The sequence below is a fragment of the Giraffa tippelskirchi genome, chromosome 11 (genome assembly GCF_054371585.1).
Source record: "Giraffa tippelskirchi isolate mGirTip1 chromosome 11, T2T-mGirTip1v1.2.pri, whole genome shotgun sequence".
Lineage (NCBI taxonomy): Eukaryota > Metazoa > Chordata > Mammalia > Artiodactyla > Giraffidae > Giraffa > Giraffa tippelskirchi.
In genome coordinates this window covers 23573358-23595212 of record NC_137285.1, presented here as the reverse complement: position 1 = coordinate 23595212, position 21855 = coordinate 23573358, and the positions used below count along the sequence as shown (strand labels likewise).

The following is a 21855-nucleotide window of genomic DNA, read 5'->3' as shown; positions in this document are numbered from 1 at the left end:
TTTTATAAGATGTCTCATCTTCCAATCAAGCTGTTTAATTTGCTACTTTCTTCCAAATAAAAATTTCTATTTCAGCTGCCTATTAAAGTACTAAAACTTATTCTAGAATAAACTTTGAAAACACAGAAAATAAGAGAATAGAAATTCCTCCAAACTGATGCTTTTATACTCTACTTGTTAATACAGTTCTTAATTGTCCACATCTCTTTGCAGAGTTGAAGTTAAATTGTAAATTTGAGGGGAATAAAAATGATGACATCACATGAGTTCAAATCTAGCCATCAGAACTCTGAACTCTACTCCGTGTGTGGTCAGCGACTCCGTGATCACTTGGATGCAGCCAGTTTGAATTCTTTTACAGTTATTTGCAAACAATAGGATTCTGGGTGTGTAAGTCATCATTTCATTTTACCTTAAAGGTATTACAAAATCACAATAACAACAATAATAATACCTTGCTTCAAAGAGGGGTTTCTTGTGGCCAAAATATATCTCATATCCTAATAATGACTTTACTTTTCACAGTATTTGGATGTCTTATCTTTTTGAAATAGAGTGAAAACTAGGCACTTATAGGCTATAATTTATGTTAACATAGGGCTGCAAATCTTCTCTCTAAAGGGCTAGATAGAAAACATTTTAGGGTTTGTGGGCCAAGAGGCAAAACTGAGTATATTAGCAAATTACTTATATAACCGTTTAGAATGCAGCTACTTGAAAATGAAAAAGTCATTCCTAGCTTGCATGATGCATAAAAACAGGCAGAAATTGAATTTAGCCCATGGGCTATAGATTGTTGAGGCCTTTTCTAGGACATGAAAAGTCAAGAGAAGTCTATGGTAGAGAATACCTTCTATGTGTATGTCTGTTGCTATGTCTTCCTAGCATCCATTCCTCCTTTTAGTGGACTCAGATTTTCCCATCATGCCCCATGTCTAGCAGCTCTTAGTCTGATTCCAAACATGCTCCAGGGGGAGGTGTTCCCCAGGCCAGGCCAATGAGAGCATCACATTTTGTTTGGCTTCCATGATTAGCTTCCCAGGTTGGACACATGACCCAAGCCAGCCAATCAGTTCCAATCAGAGTCAGTCTTAAGAATTTGCTTGAGTGATTGACAATGAGTTTTCACTCTTTTCCTGTTGGATATGATGCTGTGACTATATCAGCATGATACTACCAGGGGCCACCTTAGGGACAGAGTCTCTTGGACACTGATTCTAGCCAAGAAGGGCACAAAGCTGAGAGGGGACAAGGAGCCACCTCCCATGATGACATCATTTGCACACACACACTCCATACTTGATACTCAACCTGCACTCCACTGACCAGAGGCATTGACATAACTTAGGAGCTTTAACAAAGTACTCAACCCATACCTCCTAAATGAGCATTTGCATCTGAGGAGAATCGTCAGGTGACCTATATGCATGTTAACATCTGAGAAACACTTTTCTAAACTTTTTAAGTTACCTGAGCTGGTGAATTCATTATGCTTAAGCCAATTTGAGTTGGTTTTTCTGTCACATGTAACTCAAAGAATTCTAATTGATATGTTTCTTAACCTGGTGTCAATAAAGCCTGCTCATTCCAATTTCTAATGCAATTACTCGCTCAGTCATGTCCGACTCTTTGAAACCACATGGACTGTAGCCTGTCAGGCTCCTCTTTCCATGGAATTCTCCAGACAAGAATACTGGAGTGGATTGCCATTTCCTTCTCCAGGTCTCACACATGGCAGGCAGATTTTTTAGTGTCTGAGCCACCAAAGCTGAACAGAAATTAGTTTTTGAACATCCACACCAGGCTCCATGTCCGTGAAAGTGAATTCTGGCAAAAACAGTTGGAGCTACACTTCAGAACACTTTCCCCATGCCTTTGAAATGCCATCCTCTTTACATCTCCTAGAAGGGGGTCTTAACACTTGTACTCAAGCCTAGGAATGGCTCTTGAGAATAGTTTCAGGGCTTGGCAGACGTGGGTGAGTGATCCATCTAGCGCCTTACCATTCTCTCTCTCACTTCCTCATTTCTAGCTGTACAGGAAAGTTGGCAACAGGGATTTGAATGTACTGTACTTGTGCTGTGTTCTATTTGTGTCAATTACATGTGATTTCTTGTGCAATGAGACAGAGACCAGGGTAGTCATCTAACTTTTCCTCTGCACCTATGTTTCCCAGCCCTCTTGAAATCTGATGGGGCGATGGGGACTCCTGTCCAAGGATGTGTGTGAAAGTGTCACTTGTAATTTGTTGGCCATTGCTTAAAAGAGCTTGCATGTGACTTGGAGTGTTCCTCTGTCTTTGCCTCCAAGAAGGCCAGGTTGTTTCTGACGTTTAGCTGCAAGATGATGACATATCCATCAGCCTAGATCCCAGAGGGACTGCCTGGAACAGAGCCCCCTATCATCTAAGCCATGTGGTATAAGCAAGAACAACCTAGGTTTCATGAGGAACCTAAGATTTGGGGGTGGTTTACAGCAGCAGCAAACCACACACATCCTAATAATAAAAGTAGTGGCTTAAAGCTTCCTTATAAAAGGGGAATAGAAATAAAAAGAACTGGTGTAGACTTCGAGAAGAAAAAGTAAGTAAATACTATATATCTGGCACAGGGAAATGGCAAATGTCATAAAGCCAGTATAAAATTAGCTGAAGTTGAGAAAGCCTGGATTAATGAAAAGTAGTGACTTCCAAGGGGGTAGGAAGATGGAAAACTTTGAATGCAAACATCCCATAAAACAATTGCAGCCAACATCCTGGGAAAGCTAAGAAGGATGCCAAGGTGAAATCGGACAGCTGAACTCAGGTGCATCCATGCTCACAAAAGTCTTACCATGGCCAAGGGCACGATGCCAACCAGGTCCTTCTGGCTGATGAAGATCTCTGACACCGCGATGTCCGTGGTCCCCCTCCGTGGGTATTCCACTTGCCAGGTGATGGGCTGGCTCCCCGAAAGGCTGCTGAAGCTGGCGATTTCAAAGTTCATCTGCACGACCTCATTGAATAAACTGCTGCTTCTGTAAGAGAGCAAAGGAAAAGAGCTTTAAGTTGACTTTGTTCGGTGGCAAAACCTTTCAATCCCTTTGGCTCACTCCCTCACAATTATAACTAGAATATAAGAAGAAAGAAAATGCCTTTCAGGCATAGCACCGGGGACTTGACACAGCTTCCCTGGTGGTTCAGAATCTACCTGCAGTGCAGCAGACCAGAGTTCCAGCCCTGAGTCAGGGAGATCTCTTGGAGAAGGGAATGGCTACCCACTCCAGTATTCTTGCCTGGGAATTTCCCTGGACAGAGGAGCCTGGCAGGCTACAGCCCATGAGGTTGCAAAGAGTCGTACATGAGTTAGAAGCAGACTGAGCAAGAACCACGTCTTCCAATTCCCAGCTCTGTGCTCTCAACAACATTCTCCTCTAATTCAGTTGGGGAGTTGAGTATGGAAAGACACCAGGAGAGTTTCTCCTGGGCAGAGATGGGCACACTGTGGTCTGTCAGCCAAATCCAGCCTGCTGCCTGTTTTTTTGGTAAATAGTTTCTTTGGAACACAGCCCTGCCTAATTGTGTTTTGTCTCTGGCTGTTTTTGTGTTATGAGCACACGATGGAGTAATTATGTCAGGTAATACATATCCTTAGGAGCCTAAAGTATTCATTATCTGGACCTTTACTGGAAAAGTTTGTCAGACCTTGTTTTAGGAGGTTAGAGAAGGGAAAATAGGAGAGGTTTTCTGGAGCTACTGAATCAAAAGAATCAATATTGGTGGAAACAAGAAAGAAGGGTATACCAGGCATATAGCTGGGTTTGTAGGGTGGGCCAGGGAGATTTTTCTGACTTTTTTGCGACTCCATGAACTATAGCCCACCAGGCTCCTCTGTCCATGGGATTTCCCAGGCAAGAATACTGAAGTGGGTAGCCACTTCTTTCTCCAGGGGATCTTCCTGACCCTGGGATGGAACCTGGGTTTCCTGCACTGGCAGGTGGATTCTTTACCACTGAGTCACCTGGGGAGTCCGGAAGCCAGGCTGGGGTATCCCCAGTGCTCTTTGCCTCTGGGCTGAATATTGTTGCAAGTGGTGGGCCAACAGTTAGCATTTTTCTCAGCTGGCAGCTACTGGGCATGCCTTGTGCTTTCAGGTGAATTGAGGGGGATTTTCCATGGCACATCAAGAAAGAAACACCAAAGGTGGTAACATTGAATCTCAAGCATGTGCTGGTACCACTGTCAAGAGTGGTGGAGAACCCTTCCTTCTGCTGGGGATGATCATCAGTTAAGGATGCACATACTCAATCTTCATAGCTTGCCCAACAGCCAGAACGTTTGTTCCTCACTCTGTTACCCTTAGCCTGCTCAGTGGCTGGGATGAGAGGTTAACAGCAAGGTTGTTGCGCCAACCAAAGCACCTGGCGGGACTCCTGAATCTCCCTTCCAGTATTCTGGGCTGGAAGAGAGGACCGAAGGATAGCAATTTCTGAGATGCTGGCTATCCCTTTGGGAGGGAAAACAAACCCAGTAACTGGAACCTCAAGTCATGGTCTGTACCACATCAAGGGTGACTACTGGGACTTCCCCGGTGGTCCAGTGGCTAAGACTCTGAGCTCCCAGTGCAGGAGGCCCAGCTTAGATTCCTGGTCAGGAAACTAGATCCCACATGCTGCAACTAAGAGTTTGCATGTCACAACTGGAGATCCCACATGCCAAAAGGAAGACTGAAGATCTTGAGTGCCGCAACTAAGACTTTGCATAGACAAATAAACAAACTTTTTTTTTTCTTAAAGGGTGAATTATTTGCCTGGGAAAATGAGCTAGACGTGTCTGAAATCTGGAGTGTTTCCAAACTCAGAGACCTCTTGGTATTCTTGGTTCAGCAGGTAAGGCCTGTAGGAATCTGGGTCTGTTCAACTTCTAGATATCCTTCCCGCACACTCTGGCCAGCCTCTCCTTTCACTGGGCTAAAGACATTTCTTATTTCAGGGGTTTTCACTTTGCCTTCTTAGCAAAAACACTCATCCTTGGTATCTCCTTATCTTCAGAAGAGCTGGCCACTGGCTGTGCTTGCTGGTGACACAGCTGTTGGTTATTTGACAGACTATTCAATAAAATTCACTTTTTTGAGTACTGCATGTGGCCAAAATCCAGTTGTCCAAAGATCCTATTGTAGCCCCGAAGGAACTTACACTGAGAATAATGCTGGAGAGTTGGCAATGTGCCTTTAACTTATCTCTGTCTTTGAGGTGGAAGACCCCTGCCTTAAATATGATGCAGTGTGGTGATTTCCAAACTGTGGTCCATGCGATCCTTAGTGTATACCCAGGGGACGTGACGATGCTGGCTATGGGGCTGAAATTGGTCCTTAAGACACTCCTCTCCTCCATCTTGCTACCACTATGGCTAAAGCAGATTCAGTGATACATGTAAATATTGGGCATCCAAGGAGTAGCTTATTTTTTTAATATTTATTTATTTTAATTTTTATTTTTGACAGCATTGGATCTTAGTTTCAGCATGTGAGCTCTTCCATAGCAGCTTATAGATGTCTCCCTAATTGTGGCACACGGGCTCAATAGTTGCAGCGAGAGAGCTTAGCTGCCTCATGGCATGTGGGATCTTAATTCCCTAACCAAGGATGGAACTCACGTCCCCTGCACTAGAAGGTGGACTGTTAACCACTGGACCACCAGGGAAGTCCCAAGAAATATTTTATTGAAGAATGAAAAAGAAAGGAAGCGGGAAAGGGAAGGAGAGAATAGAATCCGTGACTCTATGGGTTCTACTCTCATAGAGATGTAGAGAGTAGAACCCATAGAAGATGACCCATGACTCTTTCAGGGTAACATAGCCATTATCATGACCCATATGCTGTCATCTGCCAAACAGACTTTCTGAACTTAAGGTAAAATGGTCACCTGTTACTGGCATCACCTGTTACTGGCTAGGTTACTTTGGGCAACTCTACCCTCTTTCCCCTAGTTGGCAAGTGGGAACTCAAATCCTTTCCATTTCATGGAGTTGATATGAGGATTAAATAAATGAGCAAATATGTCTCAGGCACTTAGAACAGAACTTAGAACTACGAAGCATCAATAAATGTGAGTTCTTCCTGTTTTTAGCAGGATTTGACACTATATTCATTCTCTGTGACTTTAGATTTGGTCTAAAGCCACCTTTAAAACATACCCCTTTAAGGACTTCCCTGGTGGTCTAGGGTTAAGAATCCGCCTTCCAGTGCAGAGGACACAGGTTCAATCACTGCTCCAGGAATTAAAACCCCACATGCTGTGGGGCTAACTCAGCCCAGGCGCCACAACTAGAGCAGCCTACACACCACAGATACTGAGTCCAAGCACTCTAGAGCCCGTGTGCTGCAAAAAAGACCCAGCACAGCCAAAAAACAAAACAAAAAAACATGCCCCCATAGGGCTGGTCTAGGAGTTCCCTGAGAATAAGTCAGACCATAGATGTTGATTCTCTGCCATTCATCATGAACTGGAATCTCTTTAGATTTGTATACAGTGCATTTACTCAGTAGCTATTCCTGTCAGACACGATGCCATGGTATGATCCATTTTGCTAGCAGATGAGGCCAAGAAAAGAAATCCGTCTGCAATTGTGTCTGTGGCTGTGCTTTCCTCCTCTCTCTGAGCCAATCAAAATCTTTGTTAAGCCTTTGCCTTGGAGGAACCAAGAACTCTTCATGCCAGCCTATATGGGGCTTATGATATCGCTGGAGTAATAAAGAGAGGAATTTAAAACTTAAGTAACTCCAGAGAGCAACCAAGAACAACCACTTGCAAAATCAATAGTGTAGATTTACTACAGTAGCTCTCGAAAGAAATTTTCAAAATTGGCTTAAAAAAAGCTCTTACTAAAAAACAAATAAATTTCCCCAACAGTCACAATAAAGTTTGGACTACTGGAAACCCAATTTACCAAACCTCTTAGTTATTGAACTCTATCTTGTAAGAAAATGAAGTCTTGGTGTATCTTAAGAAGCCAAAAGGACTTTACGTCCCCACTATAGGGTGTAAGGAATTTCAGCTTCAAAGCCATCAGCCACTCTTGACAGCTTAATGGCTGCAGAAAGAAATGAGACTAACAAAATGAAGAAATCAACCTTACTATAGGGAAGCAGCTCCAAGATAACAGAATAATTTGGCCCAGGTTTTGTTTTATTCATTTTACTTCATGTGTATTTCATGAAGGCAAAGGACACATACATCCCCTCTGGGAAAGGCTTTATTAGATAGTTCCATTGACCCCACCATCCCCATGAATGCCCTGATGATCTCTGGGAGGTCTCCATGGTGCTGAAGTATATTAGTTTGGCTGCAAGTTGCAAGTAACACAAAACACCTTGGGCTGACCGACAAAGAAAAGAGAACTTAACACATGTCTCAAAATTACTAGGAAGTGTGGAGAAAAACACATGGAGGATAGGTGGGAGAAAAGGAAAGCTATAAGATAATGAGAATCTTGGACAAAACCACCTGTAGATGGGACACCACTGCTGATGCCAAAACAGATTTTCTACTGTCCTTGGTGCTTTGCATCACTAGTCCCACATTCAAAGTGCTGAGTGGGGATATCAGATTGGCTGAGCTGAGATAACATGCCCTAATCCAATATGTCAGGACAGTGAGAAAGGATTTGATCTGTTACTGAGAGAGTCATCTCTTCCATTCCTGTTCCCTGCAATTAGCATACAAGGCAGAAATCAGAATGCAGGATAATGATGAAGGGCAGAGGCAGGGGAAAAGCTGTTGAAGGTTGCCCTGTTTCCAGACACCCTTGGATTAGACTGAGCTCAGACTTAAATTCTTTTCCCTTCTCTCTATCCCAGTCTCCACAGCCTAAAAATTTATAGGAGCAGGTAAATGTGGAAGGATGAGGGAAGAAAATACTTTACTGCAAATCATATTGATGCAATGACATTGCTTCAAAGGAGAATTACTTCCTTAAGGAAGAAACCTGAGCCTTCCCTCTCTCAACCTTTACTGAATGTTATAATCATCTGGGGAGATTAAAAAAAAAATAATGATACCCAGGTCTACCCTGGACCAATGGAATCAGAATTTCAAGAGATGTCATTCAGATGGTAGTATTTTTAGAGCTCAGGCGATTTTAATGTGTGGTCAAGGTTGAACATTACTGCTTCACCAAAAAGGGCTCTCTCCCTCTGTGATCACCAAGCATTTTGCTCCTAAATGGTTATGATTATTAATATTATTTTTTTGCTTCCTAGTGTCTACACAGCAATTGTATTGGACAGGTGTTCCAACAATGGACTCTGAAATAAGACACACTTGGGTGTGAATTCTGACTCTGCTCTTTAGTAGGGGTGTGACATGGGGCATTAATGAACCCACATGGGGACTAACAAACCCACTAGTTCTCAACTTGGATGACAATCTGTTATTATTTGGCGAAGGGGCTTTAACAAATTCTAAGGTCTGGGTCCCACACCAAGGGTCTTTTTTCACTGGCCTGCAATGGAACCTGGGAACTGGGATTCTTAAGGACTTCCCAGGTGATTCTCAGTCAGTGCATACATGCTCAGTCATGTCCGACTCTTTGTGACCCTATGGACTACACAGTCTGCCAGGCTCCTCTGTCCATGGGATTTTGCAGCAAGAATACTGGAGTGGGTTTCCATTTCCTCCTTCAGGGGATCTTCCTGATCCAGGGATTGAACCTGTATTTCCCTAGTCTCCTGCACTGTAGGTGGATTTTTTACCACTGAGCCACCAGGGAAGCCCCCAGGTGATTCTAATATGCAGCAAAGTTGAAGAATCCTTAACTTTACCAGTAGGAAAATTGGTTTCTTGATCTGTCTTAAGCCACTCTTATGAGGCTCTTGCAAGGATAAAAGGTAGAACATGTGTAGAGCTGAATACATACAATAGCAACTATCCATCAGATGGTAGCTCTTGTTACAGCTACAATATTTCTCCTGTTCAATAACCTCACTGGACTTGTGTATCTTTGTCCTCCTAAGGCCATGTGTCCTGGGATTTGCTGAACACAGCAGATGGGCAAATATAAGACCTTCTCTGAGGTCCCTGGGTCCTGGTCTAAGCATCTTTCCCAGGCAGCCAGTATGGATTCTGCTGTGCCCTTAAATTTGACTAGACTAGATCCTGTCACTTGTTTTTCTTTCTTCAGTATGGTGGGTGAGCATGAGCACATGTTTTTGGAATCAAAGTTCTGGATATGAGCCTCACACTGACCCTCGAGACATGAGTAATGTTTCTAACATGATTACTAAAAGAAATGGGGACTTCTCTGGCAGTCCAGTGGTTAAGATTTAACCTTCCAATGCAAGGGGTGTGGGTTCAATCCCTGGTCTGGGAGCTAAGATCCTATATGCTTCTTGGCCAAAAATCCCAAACACAAACCAGAACAAATTCAACAAATTTGCAACAAATTCAATAAAGACTTCAAAAATGATCTACATAAAAAAAAATCTTTAAAACATAAAAAAAAGAAATGAGTTGGTGAGATGGATCATAGGTAAGCCGAAAAAAAGCATGGGCCAAGTGGTGCCCTTGCTAGGTGGAGAGAAAGAGTATGGAAGGTTCTAGTTCTTCTAGACACCAACTGTGTAGAAGTCTCCTACTAGGGCTCCAGGGAGTCCTTGGTCACACAGTTGAAGGTTCAGTTGTGGTCACACACTCCTGCTGGCTACTATTTTCCTTGTTGTGGAACCTGAGGCTTACGTGGACCCAATATATGGGCAATGTGTGAAATATTATTTCTCAAGCTGCTGAAATTTTAGCTAAATTTAGGTTACACTTTTGGAAGTGCAGCTGCTAAGAGAGCCTCAGAGATGCAGGTAGAAGAACCCTGGACTTACACACTGCCCAGCAGACTTTTAGGGCTCTTTAGCACCTGGTTGGCTTGCTGGTGTTGCCATGGTGATCCTTACTTTACAGGGAAAACACTGAATCTATCCCTTGGGTCCAATCAGGCCATGAAGATGCCCAGAGGCAAGATAATGTGGAGAGACAGATGTCCAGCTATCTCACCCCCAAACTATTGTATCAGATAAATACAGCTCCATAAAAGTGCCTAGGAAAAACCAACAGAGGAGTTGCCCAGAAATTCCCATATACTGAGAAATAGTAGATGTTTCAAGATGGTAAATTTGGGACTGTTTGTTACACAGCAATGGATAACACATCATGGCACTGACTGATACAAGTCTTTCACTCGATTCCCAAGGGACCCTAGCATCTCCCATGTATGATTCCAGCAGGGTTCAGCAGAAGTCAAATAGGATTATCTCAAGATGCCAGGGGCCGGGAGGGCCTGAAAAGGAGCCGACCCCACTTCCCAGCCTCCTAAGGTCTGAGAGGTACATGAAAGCAATGGAATTTTCACCTGGTTCCAGGCAAGGTTACTGAAGTTAGTATCTTGCAGGAAAAGATGTCATAGAAAACACACTCAGAGACCAGGCAAAAACATGGAAACCTCAGCACTGAACCATGACCACATCCCAGCACCAGACAGCATTACTGTAGATGAAGCTATCAGCCAGATTATCTGAAGACCTAAGGTTCCCTCGCAGTTCAAAGCCATCATCCTTCCCACTCGGGTCAATTTTGAAGAAGATGGGGGCAGAGCTTGAAAGACCATCAATTGAGTTCAAACCTGAAATTCCTTAGTAGACTTGAAATGAACCAGATTAAGTTTTCTGCCTCCAGGCAGAATGGGGGCTTAAGGCAGACTTTGGATGCACTAATAGAGAAATAGAGTTGTGTATACATGCACACATACATATATACAGTTTGCACAATGGATTTGTAGGTTGGAAACACATCCACTACATTTGTTAGTGGAAGTTAAATATTGTGGGGCGAGTGCTTTTTAAATTTATTTTGGCTGTGCTCGGTCTTTGTTTCTGCATGTGGTCTTTCTCTTGTTTGGCAAGCAGGGGCTACTCTTCACTGTGGAGCACAGACTGTAAAATGAGGGCTCAGTAATTGTGGCATGTGGACGCAGTTGCCCCATAGCATGTCGGATCTTCCCAGACCAGAGATTCAAACCTATGTTCCCTGGGTTGGCAGGTGGATTCCTAACCGCTGGACCACCAGGAAAGTCCCAGAGTGTTTTTTGAGGGACCATTCTAGCCTGGCCCTAGGATCAGCAACGCTTTTGTCTCCCAGATCCTGATAATACCATGCCCCTTTCTCTTCACTATTGCACCAATTTGTTTCTCTACCATTTTCTCTCTAGTTTATTCCACTCAAAGCCACCAAGCTTCCCTCTACCTCAGGGCCTTTGCACCCGCTTCTCCCCAGACATCACTGAGGTTCATTCATCACTATCTTCACCCTGTTATCCACGGCTCAGCCAGACACTTTACCTGTATCATCACACAATGCTTTCTACATTTATATGCATTGGGTCTCTCACCATCTGCCCCTCTACCCTTTCTCCACTGTGAACTCCACGAGAGCAAGGACACTGTGTTGTTTGCTGTGATATCCTTGTGATTCATCATGGTGCTGACCCTCAGGAGAAGCTCAATAAATATTTGTTGAATGAATAATGAATGAGTGATGCTCCCCAAGCCAGGTTCCCTGATATTCACACTCTTCTTTCCTTCCACTAGTCAGGTTAAAATTTATTTTGATGCAAGAAGGGAGAAGGAGTCCCCACTTAGTTGAAGAGGAGGGGAGACGCAGCCTTTGAAGCTATCAGCCTTCCCAGAAGGGTTGAACTCCTTCCAAGAGAGAAGCAAAAAGCAGAGCTCATTGGAGCTCTTCCAGGAAAGACACGCTTCAAAGTCCACTACTAAAACTTCGTCTTTTCCAAATACCACAGAAGACAGAAATTGGATCCACTCCAAAGCTTGCTATTGAATTTTATGCCTGCTGAGCACCACTAAATACATAATGAAGAGGCTGAATTAACTATGCAAAAGTATAATTTACAGTTAATGTCTGTAATTGATGAGCTGAGGGTCTCTGTGGCAGCATGAACAGCCAAGACTAAAAGGACTAGAGGGGATAAAGGAAAGTTTTATTTTTCAAATAGAAAATAGGAGCATGCTCCACTTACCACCCAACCTGTCCGTCCATTCATCCATCCGTCAAGCACTCAGCAAGCCCCCCTCCTGTGCCAGGCATGTGCTTTGGTACTTGAGACACACAAGTGAATGTGATGTGGTCCACAGTGGCACAGAGACCTCCGTGAGTGTTCCTACAATCTCTGATCAATTCCTCATTTATTTGGCTCAAGACACAGGGAGAAGATTGACCAGATGTGGCATGTCTTGGGGCTGCTTTGCTCTGGTCCCCGTTCCCCTCTGTAGCATCTTGCTGCCCTGGCGTCTTCTAAGTAGGTGGGGTTCCTGCTGAGTTGAGAAGGTAGTCTGATTCTCACTCTACCACTTCTCTCTGGTTTTGGGGTCCATATCATCCTCATTCTGAAAGAATTTATACTCACAATCTCTGCTCTTTGTAATGTCCTCAACCCCAGCTGCATGTCAGAATAACTTGGTGAGCTTTTCCAAAACACCAGTGCTTTTCAAAAACACTTTCCTCACTTCTCTTCAGATGGTCTGTGGTGTGCCTGGATATCATGTTTTTCCCTAATAAAGCTTCCAAGTTTATCCCCATGTGAAGCCAGAGGTAAGTAGAATTATTCTGCCAGGGATTGAAGGAGGAGAATTGAATAAATGTAGTCAAAAACCTTCCAGTTATAAGATAAATAAACACTAGGATGTAAGGTATAGCATGATAAAGATAATTAACACTACCGAATGTTATAAATCAAAGTTAAGAGAGTAAATACTAAGAGCTCTCATTAAAAGGAAATATATACATATATATATTTATATATATATTGTTTCTTTAATGTTGTATCTATATGAGATAACAGATGTTCAGTAAAACTATTCTGGGCATTGTTTCATGATGTATGCAAGTCAAATTATCATGTTGTATACCCTGAACTTTTACACTGCTGTGGAGAAGGGTATGGCAACCCACTCCAGTATTCTTGCATGGAGAATCCTATGGACAGAGGAAGCTGGCAGGCTACAGTCCACAGGGTCGCATAGAGTCGGACACGACTGAAGCCACTTAGCATGTGCATGTCAATTACATCCTAATAAAACTGGTAAAGAAAGAGAAATTCTTCTTATATTTTGTTTAAGGGAACGGTTTCAAATACAGAGACCTTACTCTTGTGCCAAACTCAGCAGCACCAAGACCACAATCCCATCCAAAACACACATGCAGAGCCAGGTTCTAGCATCCTGGTTTCTCATCTCTGCCCCAGGTTTCCCAGTGCTGTGGGAAGCTCCATCCACTAGACTCTAGAAAGCATCACTCTTCTGGACGCTGTTTGCATTGGGGTCAGCAGTCAGAAAACCGAGCCTGTGACATGAGTTCTGTAAAGGGGATTTAATTCTAGTTATCAAGGCTTTGGAGGGTCAGAGAGGTCAAATGGGAGATGGCAAGGCAGTCAGAGACTATCAATGGGAAAAGATGCTCCTCCTTCCAGGGTTAATGGACAAAGGGAGAAACTGGTGACCCAAGGAGCTAGGTCATTGGGGGAGAGCTGCAGCCAATCAAGAGATGCCCAGCAGGAGAAGAGCCAAGGAGACAAAGGACTCACTGCCTGAGACACCAAAGGAAGCAGGGAGGGCAGCAAAATATCCTCACTTCTTTCTTCCATCCTATTTCAATCTCTCACTGGTGCCTCCCACTGGCTAAATATCACCATAATTCAGTTGGTGAGGGATGCTGGCAAATAGTTTGGAGGATCACAGAGCAAGGGAAGGGCAGGGAAGGGATCTGAGACTAAATAGGCAAACAGCCGGCACACATCCCAGCACGGCCCCAACACAAGCAACAGCAGCTCAGCAGAAGGTACCCTCACATCCACTGCAGAATCTGCAGATTGTTTGGGTCGACTGAGAACACAGTGTCAGTGATCATCCAACAGATGTTTAATGAGCACCTATTATAAGACCTGGCACTGCCCCTGTGTGGTGATGCTGAGTGAGAAACCCAAGGTTCTTCTCTTGAGACTGGCTTTACTGTAGGATCAGAGAGGCGGGGGATGACAGCAAGATGTGTTGAGGACTAGGATACAAAGATGATCAAGTGTAATTCCTGACAGTGGCATAACTCAACCAAGAGGATCAGAGAGGGCTTCCCTAAAACAGGCACATTTGAGCTCAGACCTGAACTCTGAGTGGGTGTTAAGTCAGAGGAAATGAGGCAAGGGAATTTAGGAAGAGGGGACATTGTGGGTGGAGCTCTTTTGAGGACCAAAAGAAGACTAGTTGGAGTGCAATGAACCTGGCTATAGACATATCCTAACATCTGGGCAGCAAGCCATAATTCAGTTGGTGAAGGATCTTGGCAAATAGTTTGGAGGATCACAGAGTGAGGGAAGTGCAGGGAAGAGATCAAACAGGCAAAGAGCTGACATACACTCCCAACATGTGCATGAATGCTAAGTCACTTCAATCATGTCTGGCTCTGTGCAACCCTATGGACCGTAGCCCACCAGCCTCCTCTGTCCATGGGATTCTCCAGATGAGAATACAGAAGTGGGTTGCCATTCCCTCCTCCAGGGGATCTTCTTGACCCAGGGATTGAACCCACATCTCCTGTGGCTCCTGCATCACCTCTGAGCCACAGGGGGAACCCACTTCCAACACGACTCCCACACAAACAGTGGCAGTTCAGCAGAAAGTAGTGGCTCAGGAGGGGAGAGGGAAAAGAGATAACCTAAGAGAAGAGTCATGGTGGCTTGGATTCGGAGGCACCATGGAAGGGGGAGATGGAAGTTAGGGAGAGAGGAAATCATTAGTACTTTCGATGGAGTGGATGGGAGAGATTAGAGAGAGAAGAACGCGACCCAGCTTAAGTAGCTTCTCTTTGCCATCTTCTTCAGCCACTTAGAACATGGATTAAAAGGAGGAAGGTGCTGCTTGATACTGATAGTTCTAGTTCTTCAAACAGGTTTTATTATTTATTTACTACACTGTCATCCTTGGGTCATTGATCTCCACTGTGGTAAGCAGGACCATAACTCTCCTAACCTTCAATCCACCAAACAAAACAATGATTGATTTCTCTCTTTCCCACATTCCCTCCCCCTACTCACTCCTTCAACCAATCCTGTTGACTCTGCCTTCAAATCCCTCTCTCTCTTTTTTGCCATTTTATTTATTTCACCAAATCATTTTTTAAATTTTATATTGGAGTATAGCTGATTTACAATGTCGTGTTAGTTTCAGGAGTATAGCAAAGTCATTTAGTTATACATATATATATGTGCTGCACTGTGCTTAGTTACTCAGTCATGTCCGACTCTTTGTGACCCCATGAACTGTAGCCCACCAGGATCCTCTGTCCGTTGCAGGTAGAACACAACTTGAAGTCCTTTCCTTGGACCCATCCTCTCCCTCTGAGCTCATCTTTTGCCTTTTCTCCCTTGATCGCTATGCTCCGGCTGCACTGAGACTCTTGTCTGCTCCACAAATATGCCAAGCTCATTCCCACTTTTGTCTCTGTTGTTTTCCCTGGCTGCTCTTTGCATGGATCCTCCCTCTTGGCACTTAACCAACACCTTCAAACACTTGGATGCGTAACTGAAACAGACATTTTCCCAAAACCCATCCTCTAGAAACAATCACATGACTAGAGTATCATCATTGCATTTTTTTATTTGGAGGATAATTATTTAGAATATTGTGTTGGTCATTCCATTCAATAATGTGAATCAGCCATAAGTATACATATGTCCCCTCCCTCTTGAACCTCTCTCCCCCTCCCATCCATCCCACTCCTCTAGATTACCACAGAGCACCAGGCTGGGCTCCCTGTGTTATATAGCAACTTTCCACTGGCTATCTACTTTATACACGGTAGTGTGGGCTTCCCAGGTGGAGCTAGTGGTAAAGAACCTGCCTGCCAATGCAGGAGATGTAAGAGATGTGGGTTCAATCCCTGGGTCAGGAAGATCTCCTGGAGAAGGGCATGGCAATCCACTCCAGTATTCTTGTCTGGAGAATCCCATGGATGGGGGAGCCTGGCCGGCTAGAGTCCATAGGGTCATGGCACATCTAAACAGTCAGACACAACTGAAATGACTTAGCACGCACGCACAGTGTATGTACGTCTATGCTACTTCTCAGTTCATTCCACCCTCTCCTTCCCCTTCTGTGTCCATAAGTCTGTTCTTTACATCTGCATCTCTATTCCTGCCCAGCACATAGGTTCATCAATGCCAGTTTTCTAGATCTACACGCAATTATCTATGTGTTATTATATATATTAATATGTGATATGTGTTTTTCTCTTTCTGACTTACTTCACTCTGTCATTATTGCAAGATTGAAGGTATTGTTTGGTTTTCCTTTGTTAAGTTTCTATCTTCCCCATTGAGACGTAAGTTTCTTAAGACGAAACCCTTTCTCCACCATGTTATCTATTGTCCAATCTCCCACAATGCCAAAAGTAGTGTCTGGCAACACGGGAGGAGATGAATAAATCTTTACTAGTTGAATGAATATAGGTTCCTTTGTCATAGCCTTCCAGCTTCAAGATCCATGGACAGCATTGCTGTTTGCATCAGCCAGCCATACTGCAAATTAACTTCTGTTCTTCTTAGCACCACTTATTGGTAACGTCCCCCAAAGGCACATCCAACTGGTTAAACTGATTTGGGAAAGGCAAAGTGAGCTGAAGAAAAGGTGACAAGAAGGAAACTCACTTCTGGAGGTGGACTGTTAAAATGTAGAGCTTTGATAATTCATTCAGAATCTGCAGTTTGTCATTGCTCAATGGGGAAGTCAAAAAAGTAGCCCAGCTTGCCCTTACAAACCTTCCTTTTAGTTTCCAGAGGCCCTTTAGTGTCCTAAAGACAGGCATGGGGCCAAGCCTCCTCACCAAACCATCCCCTCTCAACTCGACTAAGTGTCTTTGCACCACTTGGCATTTCCAATTTTGGGAAAGCCTTTATTAAGTGCCCTGAAAGCATCCTTAATAGAAAATAGATGAGCAGAAAAGAACTACCTGCATCTGAGAGTCAAGTTCTCAGTTATACGAGTGCCTCGCACTGTGGGGATGACAAAGCACTTGATCAAATCAATGTTAACAAAGCGCTTTCAGTCAGAAGAGCCCGTGAATGGTGAATTTAAATCTGATGGGGTTGTCATGCTATGTGTAAGGGGAAGGTGGATTCTTTAAGCCATGCTTCCCATCGTCTCGGGACCCACAAAGAGAGCAGCCCAGTGTGATGGAACACTGGATCGGGAATCAAGAGATGGTCATAGCCCTGATGGAGTGGCTGCTTCTCCTTTCAGAGGGCAGCCACTTCATTTAATATGATTGATAGCATGTCAGTTTCCTCTTGGAGAATTAACCTCCCATTACACCTGTGATGGGAGAGTACACCTGACCTGTGATGGGAGGGTAATTTCTGGTCATGACCCTTGCCCCCTGGCCCCTACTCTAAGGATGAAGTGACTGAATCTTTCATTTTTCCAGCGCTGTATGGCCAATGTGGCTTCTTAACCAAGTAGACAACCTTGTCTGGGACCCTGACCACAAGTATTGCAAAGAAGAGAAAAAGGAAAGAGTGGCTGAATGACTGACTCCGACTGACCTCCCTGCCTTAAAGCCCCTGCTCTGGTCACTACTGCCATGTCCTCTGTGTTTCACTGGCTCTAGCTGATTCCTAAATCCATCCTTCCGCTTCTTCTGACCTGTGATCCCCTACTCTTGGTCATGCATTGTCTTTGCCTTAAGTTACCCAGATACAGTTTCTCTTGCTGTGCAATCAACAACTCTGACTGAGACATCTGGTTGACCCTGGCACCTCCTTGGGCCTCAGTTTCCTGTCTGTTAAAGGAAGTAAGATGACCAGATAATCTCCATGCTGTTTTCACACTCTGGACACAGTGGTGTTTATCCCACATCAGACAGATGTCAGCACTTCGGGAAGCCAGTGCCTGGAGAATCAGCTTCAGAAGACGTCTCCACCTTCCTCAAGTTACCTGGAAGCATCATCAAACCTTTTCATCTCTAAACGGTTCCTTGTGTTCTAACACCAAGGCAGTCTGGCTTGAAAGGCAGGCAGATGCCATGAACAAACGTCTCCCCTGGGAGCCATCACCAGAAACAGCCAGAGAATCAGATATCAGGAAAAAATGTAGGGGATGAAAAAGTCAACGGAGGATCAAAACAATATTTCCCCACTCTGTTCTCTGGGGAGCAGTGTTTTTCCTCCAGCTTTGCTGACCATTTTGACCCATCGTAAGAAAGGAATGCTTGCTGGCAAGCAGCTCTCCCTCTCTCCTCAGACGTGAAGGATGCAGCCACCAAACCATCAAATCTGGTTTCCCTCCAGCAGCTACGATGAAGAAAAAGGGGTGGGGGTGATTTTTCACTTCAAAGGCATCGGAGTCATAACTATTTAGCTGAGGCACTCCAAGGGGACCTCCAATTTAGAAAAAATAAGAGCCATTCTTAGGTGTCTTGGAAACTGCCCAAAGAGAGAGCAAAGATGCTGAAATGAACCGCATCCTTTGAGAAATCAGTTTTAAAGACTGTAATTTCATCTTAGAGTAAACTCCGTTTAGGTGGGCTCCCCGCATGGAGGGCTGTGGGGAATTGAATAATACTGTGTTCACACTGGAAATGGAAACATCATCCTTGCTGAAAAATCGTTTCAATCCCAGAGCCTTCTTTGCTGAAGTATGTTACAAAGCAGCCGCGACAGCTGTTCTTTTACTTTTCCCATTCCCAGCCTTGCTGGCCAGGGACCGCAGTTCTGAGTCCTCCAGCTGCAGGATGGGGAGGGCTTTGGCCACGTCCGCTTGCTCTGTGCAACGTGCATTCTTTCAAGAAAGTCGCTACTGAGTGCCTTCAAGATGTGAGGGGATTTCTGAGGAACTGGGGACACAGCAGCGACAAAACAAATCCTGCTTCTCCTGGAGGTTTCATTTTACTGTATGTAAGTTGCAGGGCTGGAGGGGAGGTGGGGAAATTGACAAGAAACAGACCAGCAAGGAAGTCAAAGTGACTGTTCACTGAGGATGGGAAGCATGTGACCTAGCACTGAATAAATGCTCAAAGACGGTAGCTGAAGCATCATCTCACATTTCCCCATCCTTGCCCTCGGCCTCCCAAGTTGTAGGCACCTGGCTGGGAGTTCTGTGCAGGTGACTCGGTGTAACCTGGTGACTGGTGATGTTCTGATCCCAGAGGGGCTGCCAAAGTTGTTAGTGAGCGAAGAGTCCTCACTTGGCTGGATGTCTTTGTCCTTTCTTGTTTCCTCAACTGAGGGCTCAGGGCAAGCTTCCTACTGGTGGTACAGAGTGTAGCCCCATGCCCTTCACCTCAGGAGAGCCAGGGTTTGGAAGTCAGGCTCCTAACACACCAGCCAGCACTCTTTCCATGATTCTGTAGACAAGCATGAAACACTCCATCAGAGGGAGAGGGAAAAAAATGCACAAGGAGGAACTTGCCTGGTGGTCCAGTAGTTGAGAGTCTATCTGCCAATGCAGGGGACGTGGGTTCTATTCCTGGTCTGGGAAGATTGTACACGTGGTGGAGCAACTAAACCTGTGTGCCACAACTACTGAGCCCAGTGGCCAAGAGAAGCCACTGCAACGAGAAGCCCATGCACCACAACTAGAGAGTAACCCCCGCTCACCACAACTAGAGAAACCCCATGTGTGGCAACAAAGACTCAGTGCAGCCAAAAATAAAGTAAATAAAATTTTTAAAACTTATAAAAAATGCATGGAAAGGAGTACAGGAGAGTGGAAGCTGATTGACAGGATCCACATTGATACGTCTCCTCTATTCAAAACTTCCATTGAATTGGAAATGGGTGGATTAGGTGGGGAGAGAGATGTGAGCCAGTAAAGCACCACGCTGAGTGTTTACTGTCCATCAGATTCCCCCACCTCAAGACAGTCCTATAATGTGATCCTATTCAGCTCACACAGAACAAGTGAGGACACTTGTAAGAACAAGTAAGAGAACCCAGATCTGCTGGATTCCAATTCCCACATGGATGTCTGACACATCCAGGTGAAATCCAAATTCTATTTCCTAAATGGTGTCATGCTGGGAAAGTGTCTCTCCATGCTGAGATCTGCAAAATGGGAGTGACATCACAGCCCTCATAGAGTTGGCCTGAATATTTAGAGCACTAGTCTTCTGAGATATGGAAGCAGCCTAAGTGTCCATCAGCAGATGATTGGATAAAGATGTGGTACACATACACAGTGGAGTACTACTCAGCCATAAGAAGAATGACATTTTGCCATTTGCGGTAATGTTGATGGACTTGGAGGGCATTATCCTAAGTGAAGTAAGGCAGAGAAAGACAAATACTGGATGATATAACTTATATGTAGAATTTAAAAAATACAACAAACTAGTGAATATAACAAAAAAGAAGCAGACTCACAGATATAGAGAACAAACTAGTGGTTACCAATGGGGAGAGGGAAGGTGGGAGGGGCAAGAAGGGGTAGGGGATTCAGAGGTACAAACTATTATATATAAAATAAGCTGCAAGAATGTATTGTACAACATGGGGAATATAGCCAATATTTTACAATATCTATAAATGGAGTATAACCTTTAAAAATTATGAGTCACTGTATCACACACTTGAAACTTATACAGTCTTATACACCAACAATACTTCAACAAAAATTTTTAAGAAGATTACTGAAAAAGTGCCAGGCTTCCAGTTTAGTTGAGAGAAGAGATCTTTCTCTTACTTTAATTTAAAGAAAGAGAACAGAAAAGAGAGAAGGGGAGGGACAGGAGGAGAGGAGGGAGATGGGCAGAAAGAAGGAAGAGGAGGAAGAGGTGGAGGGGGGAAGGAGTGGTGGAGGGGAGAGAAGAGGGCAGAAACATGAGGATGTAGGGGCTGCTGTGGCCGCCGTCAGTGTCCCTACAGCAGAGCCAGGCTTCCTACAAAAGGGAACTTGGTCTTCAGAGACCACCCCCCCTCCCCCACTCCAAAGGGCTCAAGTCTCTCAGTCCTTGACAATGATTAATAGCAAGGCTGGGACCCTGATGTTAAACAACCCACAAGGAAAGGGACTCAGTGGATTTCAGAGCCCTCACTGTGGGGGGTCGTGGAGGTCATCCCTCTGCTCCTATCCCTTCAGTATGCATTCTCTCTGTGCCTGTCCTGACAGGTGACTCCTCAGCCTTGGCTCCCTGCTTCCAGCCAAAACAGAACTTGGCATTTCCTGAGGCAGCCAATTTCACCTGTCAGCAGCCTGATGGTTTGGGAGCTCTTCTTTATATTGAGTGGAAATATGCTGGGTTATGTTCAGTTGTAGCCCTGGTTCAGCTTTGGGAACTGGAAACAAGTGCATTCATTCATTTGTCCATTCATTCAATCAACTGATCAATTGTTCATTCATTGAACACCTATTCAGAGCACTTGCCATAGATTAGGAAGTGTGCTAGAGATTTGTGCTGAATGAGAAGGCTAAAAATGGTACAGCTTCCATTCATACTGGTGGGGTGGGCTGGGGGGAAGTCCTAGAATTGAATGCGTGAAGGGGGATGAGTAGGAAATAAAAATGAATGAATTTGGCCCAGGTATGTAAGAGCTAAAAAGAGGTACCATGTGTAACAGCATCTTCTGCTCAGCCTGGTACTAGGGGACAGTCAGTAAAGAGCAGTGAAGACAAGAGTGACTTGGAACCTGCAGCTCCATGCTGCTTTGATCATCATCATCATTACCCATCACCACTATCTTCACCATCATCCTCACCATCACCCATGACCATCAAACAATAATGGTAATATTTAGCAGTTATCACTTACATAGGGCTTATTGTGTATCAGGCA

General features: G+C 44.4%; 1 protein-coding gene across 2 annotated transcripts in view; it reads right to left on the bottom strand.

Annotated features, from left to right (window-relative positions):
- The window catches only part of TMEM132C (transmembrane protein 132C), a 432037-nt gene that overhangs the window by 83042 nt on the left and 327140 nt on the right, over positions 1-21855 (bottom strand). For both annotated transcript variants that reach the window (XM_081538273.1, XM_081538274.1), the window contains one exon: positions 2832-3015. In XM_081538273.1, coding sequence (XP_081394399.1) covers positions 2832-3015 — 184 coding nt within the window. The remainder of the gene's footprint in view (positions 1-2831; positions 3016-21855) is intronic.